This window comes from Bolinopsis microptera, chromosome 11 (genome assembly GCF_026151205.1).
Source record: "Bolinopsis microptera isolate Bmic1 chromosome 11, MBARI_Bmic_1.0, whole genome shotgun sequence".
Classification (NCBI taxonomy): domain Eukaryota; kingdom Metazoa; phylum Ctenophora; class Tentaculata; order Lobata; family Bolinopsidae; genus Bolinopsis; species Bolinopsis microptera.
Genome location: NC_087082.1, coordinates 20761770 through 20771196, shown reverse-complemented (window position 1 = coordinate 20771196; position 9427 = coordinate 20761770). Strand labels below are relative to the sequence as shown.

The following is a 9427-nucleotide window of genomic DNA, read 5'->3' as shown; positions in this document are numbered from 1 at the left end:
AGAAAAGAATGTAGATGTGGACATGGCCGTGGTCCTCATCACAGACTCGACACTTATGCCCGACAGGACGACTTCAATCGTGACAAAAGAGGAAGACGAAGACGACAAGGAAGCCGTCACTAAAATCATTGATGACCTGAAGAATGATTTGGAGGACGCAACCAAGAAAGATGGCGAGGACACCAAAAAGAGCTTTGTTAACTCTTTCATCACTGAGGTCAAAGTTCAAAACGCAGTACCTGATGACTTCAAGCTAAATGTCTTCATGAAGCCCACCATTAATATAGTGAGTTATTTAAATACGATAATTATACTTACATTTTAATTTTACACTGTGGCAAATAAGATTCTGGACGATATCAGACAATTTTCGTCGGAAAGCAAAAAGTAATCGAAATCATGAATGAGACAATTTCTTACGTTTCGCACGTGCAAACTTTATGCGGATGTTGCGTGCGCATCTAGTACCACAGTGCTGGCAAGCATAACAGAGATATTTACAGTTTACAGTTAACACCTCTTTACTCAAAAAATATAAGTATACATCCTATCAGTAAATAATTCCTTTGTACGTATATTTTCTAATCCTCTACAACCTTCAGGGCAACACCAGCTCAAGCCTCACCATGGAACCTAACGGTAAAAGAATGCAAGTTTCGTACATCTGCGCAAAATACGACCCTGTTAAAGCAAAGTGGAAGGAGGGTTGCGAGACCATCTACAACTCTGCCAAGCCATCAGATGGGGTGCTCTGTTTGTGCTCTCACAACACCAGCTTTGCTGTCCTTATGGTGAGATTCTGTGGAAGGAAATTTATAACCATCATGATACATAACTCGTTTTATTTTATGTAATACTGGCCTCAAACTCGTCTTACTTATAGTAATATCTCCCAGCTTGAAACACTCCTTCACCAAATGTTTTCAGTCAGCTTACGAGATTGATCGTGGGTTTGCCGAAGTACAGAGTTACTTAACGTATGTACTACTCGGAATTTCAATCGTCAGTCTCATCTTAACTCTGGTGTTCCTACTTCCTGCTAAAGCTCTTCGATCAACTCGATCCGCTAAGATCAACATCTGTTTCACCACCGCACTTTTGTTGGCGTCATTGATGTTCCTCATCCAAGACGCTTTCATTTCTGCTGATGATACCGGAGTCATAAAACTGGTAAGCTTGAGTTATATTTAGAGGTTAGATGATAACTATAAGTTGTGCTGACAGATAATATTATAGGAGTCCAGCTGCTAATCCAGTTGTCAGACCTTTTCGAATACTGCCCGATTCATCAACCACCACCCGTTTCAGAAGTCGACGGGATGTGCCGTGTACGCGATGATCCAGCATTACTTATGGCTTGTGGTCTTCGCCTGGATGGTCGTCGAAGGGTTCCTTATGTACCTTTCTCTCGTACAAGTGTTCGGATCTCATATCTCAAAGTGTATGCTGAAGTTTAACCTCGCGGCATGGGGTATGTTATTATAATATTATTATTCAATCTTATATTTTCTCTATCTGAGCACTTGCATAATCTTGGTTATTCGATTGTTTTTCAAATAAGAAGAGTATAATTATATACTCTTATCATACAAATTACCTGACCATATTCTAGGTATCCCTCTACCGATACCATTCATCGGATATTTCGTCTTCACGAAGCGGCACACCGTAGGTAGCTTCACTTTCACAGAACACGGGTACCTAGCGGACACTATGTGCTTTATCCGACCTGAAAGTACATCCTTCTACACTCTCTTCCTAGCCCCCATTGTCTTGGTTATCTTGGTGAACCTTGTATTCTTCGCACTGGTTGCCAAAGTGATTAATAAGAACTCAAACTCATCCGGCAACATCTCTGATCGGGGACAAATTTTAGTGAGTTCTAAGGTTGATAATATTTAGCGTCTTTCAATATGATCGAAGAATTGTTTATCATCTGGCCTGTTGTCTGGTTTGTTTTACTTTTCATATGCTTCATTTTAATATCGCAAAAATTCTTAAACTAACTTCAGCGGCAGCTTAACCCATATTCTTCCACGGTACTTTTAAAAGTACGGTTCATAAACAGTGACCTAACTTGTCTCATGACAAATATTTTTTGATACAGTTTTTTGCATTAGGTTAGAAAAAGTCTGCTGATGATTTTAACACCCTGACCAGATGGTTAAAAAAAGCAAGAAATTTATAGGATGTTGGCAAAGGTGGTCAAAAATGTTACTTTGAAAAAAGGTAAATTCTCGGTACCACCAGCCAATTCTCCAACTTTGATGGATCCCAAATTTGGTTTTTTAATATTGCCTAAACGATTGTGCAATAAATAGGCAATAATGTGGGGCGAGATAAAAATCATAAATTGTCTCTAATTGAGATGTAAATTGGGTGTACTTTTAAAAGTACATCATTCTGGACAATGATGTACTTTCAAAAGTACGTACTTTTAAAAGTACATTATCTTCGAATGATGTACTTTTAAAAGGACAGGTTTCAAGAAAAATGTACTTTTAAAAGTACAGGTTTATATAGACTACACAATGTGTGCTGGTATGATTAATGTCGGTAAGACTGTAATGGTAGGTAAATTGTTCTGAATCAGAACGGAAGTCACAACAAAAACTTGTTGTTGTTACTTCTGGGATTTAGTCGATCTTGAAGGATCCACGTTTTCACTCGGTTATTCCACGTCTTCCAGAGCGGCCTTCAATATACTCTTTCTTAATGAGTTAATGCGGGGGTGGGGGGAACATAAGGTCAGAATCGTACGTGACGTTAGGGGGGGGGGGGTGGGTCATATTTTCTTCCAAAACACAGTTAGTACATTTGTACTAAGTGGTGGGTCTGCTGCTCATTTCCCAGAAAATCAGTTAGTACAAGGTACTAAGGGGGTGTCCAACCCCAAAATATCCATTTTACCTCAAATTTCAATATTGGGAATGGTTTGTTTTTGGTTTTGAGGTTTTTTTCCTTTTTTTTGGGTTTTTTTATTTTGTTTCCTTTTTTTGTAACTTTTTATTTAATTCGACTGCATTGAAAACAAAACCCCTACTAAATAGTGGGTATAATTTGCCCATTTCCCAATGTTTAATGAACTGTTTAAAGCAATTTATGGGTGGGTATCTTATTTTATATACCAAGACACAGTCAGTACCGTGATTTCTCAACAGTTAGTACCGCAAAAGGGGTGGGTGTCCTAAATATTATCCGAAAAAAAAACAGTTAGTACCGCGAAGGGGGTGGGTGGGTCTTTTTTGTAAATTCCAAAGTTGCACTTAGTCGACGTCACGTACGGCACTTGGTACCTGATCCCCCCTCCCCCGCTTAATGTTTACAATCCTAGATCTTGTAACTGGTTTCCTAATCCCGATGTATAATTACTATCAAATACTGACATGATTGTGTGCCATCAGCAATCTGCTGGTCCAACATAAGATTCCTTTCCTTGTAGTCTATGCATTTCCTCAGCTGAGTTGTTCTGCTCCTCTAGAATTGTCTCAGCCTCTGCTACTCTCTTCTGTTCCTCTAGAATTGTCTCAGCTTCTGCTACTCTCTTCTGTTCCTCTAGAACTCTCAAAGCTTCTGCTACTCTCTTCTGTTCCTCTAGAATACGCTCAGCTTCTGCTACTCTCTTCTGCTCCTCTAGAACTTTCTCAGCTTCTGCTACTCTCTTCTGCTCCTCTAGAACTCTCTTAGCTTCTGCTACTCTCTTCTGTTCCTCTAGAACTCTCTCAGCTTCTGCTACTCTCTTCTGTTCCTCTAGACTCTCTCAGCTTCTGCTACTCTCTCCTGCTCCTCTAGAACTTTCTCAGCTTCTGCTACTCTCTTCTGTTCCTCTAGAACTCTCTCAGCTTCTGCTACTCTCTTCTGTTCCTCTAAACTCTCTCAGCTTCTGCTACTCTCTTTTGTTCCTCTAGAACTCTCTCAGCTTCTGCTACTCTCTTCTGTTCCTCTAGAACTCTCTCAGTTTCTGCTACTATCTTCTGCTCCTCTAGAACTCTCTCCACCTCTGCTACTCTCTTCTGTTCCTCTAGAATACGCTCAGCTTCTGCTACCTTCTTCTGCTCCTCTAGAACTCTCTCAGCTTCTGCTACTCTCTTTTGCTCCTCTAGAACTCTCTCAGCTTCTGCTACCTTCTTCTGCTCCTCTAGAATTCTCTCAGCTTCTGCTACTCTCTTCTGCTCCTCTAGAACTCTCTCAGCTTCTGCTACCTTCTTCTGCTCCTCTAGAATTCTCTCAGCTTCTGCTACTATCTTCTGCTCCTCTAGAACTCTCTCAGCTTCTCCTACTCTCTTCTGCTCCTCTAGAACTCTCTCAGCTTCTGCTTCTCTCTTCTGTTCCTCTAGAACTCTCTCAGCTTCTGCTACTCTCTTCTGTTCCTCTAGAACTCTCTCAGCTTCTGCTACTCTCTTCTGTTCCTCTAGACTCTCTCAGCTTCTGCTACTCTCTCCTGCTCCTCTAGAACTTTCTCAGCTTCTGCTACTCTCTTCTGTTCCTCTAGAACTCTCTCAGCTTCTGCTACTCTCTTCTGTTCCTCTAAATTCTCTCAGCTTCTGCTACTCTCTTTTGTTCCTCTAGAACTCTCTCAGCTTCTGCTACTCTCTTCTGTTCCTCTAGAACTCTCTCAGTTTCTGCTACTATTTTCTTTTCCTCTAGAACTCTCTCAACCTCTGCTACTCTCTTTGTTCCTCTAGAACTCTCTCCACCTCTGCTACTCTCTTCTGTTCCTCTAGAATACGCTCAGCTTCTGCTACCTTCTTCTGCTCCTCTAGAACTCTCTCAGCTTCTGCTACTCTCTTCTGTTCCTCTAGAATACGCTCAGCTTCTGCTACCTTCTTCTGCTCCTCTAGAACTCTCTCAGCTTCTGCTACTCTCTTCTGTTCCTCTAGACTCTCTCAGCTTCTGCTACTCTCTTCTGCTCCTCTAGAACTCTCTCAGCTTCTGCTACTCTCTTCTGCTCCTCTAGAACTCCCTCAGCTTCTGCTACTCTCTTCTGTTCCTCTAGAACTCTCTCAGCTTCTGCTACTCTCTTCTGTTCCTCTAGAATACGCTCAGCTTCTGCTACTCTCTTCTGTTCCTCTAGAACTCTCTCAGCTTCTGCTACTCTCTTCTGTTCCTCTAAATTCTCTCAGCTTCTGCTACTCTCTTTTGTTCCTCTAGAACTCTCTCAGCTTCTGCTACTCTCTTCTGTTCCTCTAGAACTCTCTCAGTTTCTGCTACTATTTTCTTTTCCTCTAGAACTCTCTCAACCTCTGCTACTCTCTTTGTTCCTCTAGAACTCTCTCCACCTCTGCTACTCTCTTCTGTTCCTCTAGAATACGCTCAGCTTCTGCTACCTTCTTCTGCTCCTCTAGAACTCTCTCAGCTTCTGCTACTCTCTTCTGTTCCTCTAGAATACGCTCAGCTTCTGCTACCTTCTTCTGCTCCTCTAGAACTCTCTCAGCTTCTGCTACTCTCTTCTGTTCCTCTAGACTCTCTCAGCTTCTGCTACTCTCTTCTGCTCCTCTAGAACTCTCTCAGCTTCTGCTACTCTCTTCTGCTCCTCTAGAACTCCCTCAGCTTCTGCTACTCTCTTCTGTTCCTCTAGAATTCTCTCAGCTTCTGCTACTCTCTTCTGTTCCTCTAGAATACGCTCAGCTTCTGCTACCTTCTTCTGCTCCTCTAGAACTCTCTCAGCTTCTGCTACTCTCTTCTGCTCCTCTAGAACTCCCTCAGCTTCTGCTACTCTCTTCTGTTCCTCTAGAACTCTCTCAGCTTCTGCTACCTTCTTCTGCTCCTCTAGAATTCTCTCAGCTTCTGCTACTATCTTCTGCTCCTCTAGAACTCTCTCAGCTTCTCCTACTCTCTTCTGCTCCTCTAGAACTCTCTCAGCTTCTGCTACTCTCTTCTGTTCCTCTAGAACTCTCTCAGCTTCTGCTACTCTCTTCTGTTCCTCTAGACTCTCTCAGCTTCTGCTACTCTCTTCTGCTCCTCTAGAACTCTCTCAGCTTCTGCTACTCTCTTCTGTTCCTCTAGAACTCCCTCAGCTTCTGCTACTCTCTTCTGCTCCTCTAGAACTCCCTCAGCTTCTGCTACTCTCTTCTGTTTGAGTTCCTCTAGAACTTTCTCAGCTTCTGCTACTCTCTTCTCATTCTCACCATTTTAGGTATTCTTTAAGTTGTGAAAAGCGTCTGGCTAAGTGCGAAGTGTGTGACGTTGCGCTTTGTGTGCTTTGTTTTAAGCCTTATCATCAGTTAGAGTAAAAAGCACAAAACCTGACAATTTTCGTAAAATTCTAGTAAATTGGTAAATGGAATTATGATAGTAGTTTATAAGTATAGCTGTTCCCACCATCATGATTTGTTTAGTGTACCACTTAAATTTTGTATGGTATTGTTTAAATTTTATTCAGCCATTCTGACAAGGGCTTTTAGTTTTATTATCTGACCCTGAGTTTCTGTTTAATTAAGTAACATACCTCCAGAAGTACACTATTCATTAAACCCGTACTTTTAAAAGTACATTATTTATTAAACCCGTGCTTTTAAAAGTACATCATTCAAATATGATGTACTTTTAAAAGTACGATGCAATGTTCCAAAAACGCAAGCTCCAACAATGAACTTTTAAAAGTACGGGTCGAAAAAGCTATAAAAAATATAAATTTTTTCAAAATAATTATTGCACCGTCAGAGTTGGTACCTCAGTGCTTAGGAAACAAAATTTCATCAAAAAATTCGAACGTTTAGAGTTGTTGGTATTATATGGGTTAAATCAGCAGTCGGTGTGATGGTCTTGCTTGGAACAGGCTGGTTCTTTGGAATATTCATGTCCCTCCCAGCCCCTCAGTTCCAAGCGGGGATGCAGTATCTGTTCATTCTTCTTAATAGTTCTCAGGTATGCGCGTGTTTTCTACAGCCTTCTTTATCCTTCTTCCGAATTAGATGTTATCTTTAAAGTATCATAATTGATAATATCGATACCCACCACACAAGTATATCATCATTATGAAAATTAAAGACGAAAAATGGTTAATTGCACTACAAACGGAGATAATTATCCATGTAAACTTTCAGGGCATATTTGTATTCCTGTTCTACATAGTGCTCAACGACCAGGTCACGTCTCACTGGCTGGTTAAGGTTGGGCTCCAAGAGGAGAGGAGGACCGCTACAATATCTTTCGCCGCCGCTGCCGCCGGTAGATCAGTAGCCCCGTTAACTCAGGCAATGACGATCAGCGCCAGTGCCGTCCCAAACCAAGCTGACAACATTTATGAAAACGCCGCCGCCTCCAACGATGATCGAACGTCTGAAAGTGTAACATGTAAGCTAAAATGAGTTTCCAGCTAATTCAGACGATAATGCAGAAATTTGACTGTGTGAATGAATTTTGTAAGTGTAACGAAAGACTGGTTTTATTTGATACTGGGTGTCCCAAAAATGGCGAACAAGTGATCACTGTTGATAACATAAGAACGGTTTGAGAACGTTATTAATCATTTATAATTGCTGTAGGGTATGGTCTCCGGAGATCATTGATCATGAACAAATTTTGAGACCTCTCGTTCATTCGATAAAATTGTTCGCCAATAATGTATCACTATCAGTAGCGTAATTTTTAGATTTTCTTCATTAATTTGTTCATCTTACAATAAATAAAGCGAGACGATATATATGTGTTTATCCGTGCCATTTTACTGACACCACGGCATCAACTTTAACGCGACTTTCCGCAAAAACCGTAAAAGAGATACAACTTAAACTTTTTTGACCGGGTTAAATGCTTTTATGCTTTTCAAATCAGCATGAAAAAATAAAAAATTTGCCACGGAACAAGAATTTTAGTGCCCAAAATTTGGATCTCCAAGTGGTGTCAAAAACGCGATTTAAATAGGTAATAATTATTTCAGTATTTACAGTAGTTTCTCTAACTCTTAAATTAGCAGATACAAATGAGTATAACATATAAAAACCAATATCTATTTACAAACTACAGATACTACTATACTTGGAAATGTGCCGTCGCTAATTATTGAATTTTATCTTTTTATACATAGCTGATAAGATTTTCAATGCATGTAAAACTATGCACTTACTGCAGTACAATATTGTTTCGACTCCAAAGTAGTGTGCTGTTTTTTGCACATGGGGGCCAATCGAAACAAAAATACGATTTAGAACTGGCAGATGCTGAATCAGCAGATCGAAGAATCTTTAAATTATTTACTATTTTTATCGTATTGCCGTGTAAATTTGATTCTAATGCTAATTCTAATATTTGAAAATCCTGTCTTTAAATTTGACTCATTTGGGTCACCCAATAAATTTAGAAAGCGAAAACGTGGTGTCAGTGAAAGTAAAGAATTATTGTCGTCCGGAGGACGGGTACGCTGCTAGTGTTAGCTAATTTGTCATTGAAAAGCTTAAATTGTGACTCTGAATCCAACAAAATTCTTTTAGTTTTACTCACAGATGACTATTTGTATTAAATTTAAATAATTGTAACATGATATATAATATATAATTATATATGAACAGACCTGAAAAAAAAACTGTTTATCGTTCAAGTACAATGGTGTAAGCACTAGGGAAGTCGACAAGCGAAGTCGACTTACAATTAAAGCTCAAATAAACTTAATATTTTAATACTGATATTTTTACCAAAATACATAGTACAGTACAATATATTTTGGTAAAGATATCACATTATCAGATCAAGTCCATTTTGTACTAATTATTTATAGTCCCCCGATTCCACATCGTTGAGGTATTTTTAGTCATCACCATTATTTAATGACGAAGATCAGGGTCCGTTTAACCCCAATTCCTAAGGGCAACATCCCACATCAAAGCAAGTGCTGTAATGAAGGCCACGTCAATGTCAGGCTCAATTGAGAGGCGGATCAAGCCGTGCTTATTACCGCTCATACAAGCAAACAGCTGATTAGTTTCGCCATCGTATATATTTACGTTGTTTGTTCGTTCTCGTGTACATGTCACAGAGCATTTCATCATTATTTCCGGCTTAGAATTGCTGAAGAATTATCATTTGTTTAAAATAGTTTTAATGAAAGATATTACCTAAGCTTGTAAGTGTTTAACTAGTTTAAGTTAACCTACCCAAAATCAACAAACTCTCTAATTAATTTGACCGTAATTAATTATAAGCTAAAATCATCCAATTACTGCAGAACACTGTATAGATTTAATTTCTCTCTCTGAACCTGTTATAATCATCAGTGACATGAACGTAGCATTTCATGTTCCTGGTAAAATGTCTGAAGGCCATTGTAACCCTCCGTTGATTCATACCCTCGCCAGTGGCAGTACAATTCATGTGCCATTATACTTTAAACTTGACGAAATCTCCTTGGCAACGCGGGGACATAGTCATAAAAACACTACAATGTTACCAAAACTACATGACTATCTAACATTTACGCTCACGCTATAAG

At 39.7% G+C, this 9427-nt stretch overlaps 1 protein-coding gene across 1 annotated transcript; it reads left to right on the top strand.

The window, feature by feature from the left end:
* The first annotated feature begins 741 nt into the window (after positions 1–741).
* On the top strand, positions 742–6641 carry LOC134823101 (adhesion G-protein coupled receptor G2-like). The gene is made up of 5 exons (XM_063834449.1): positions 742–791; positions 897–1170; positions 1309–1471; positions 1613–1794; positions 6405–6641. Exons 1-5 carry the CDS (start codon positions 742–744, stop codon positions 6441–6443), a joined length of 708 nt encoding a protein of 235 aa, XP_063690519.1. The 3' UTR covers positions 6444–6641.
* Positions 6642–9427: the final 2786 nt, after the last annotated feature.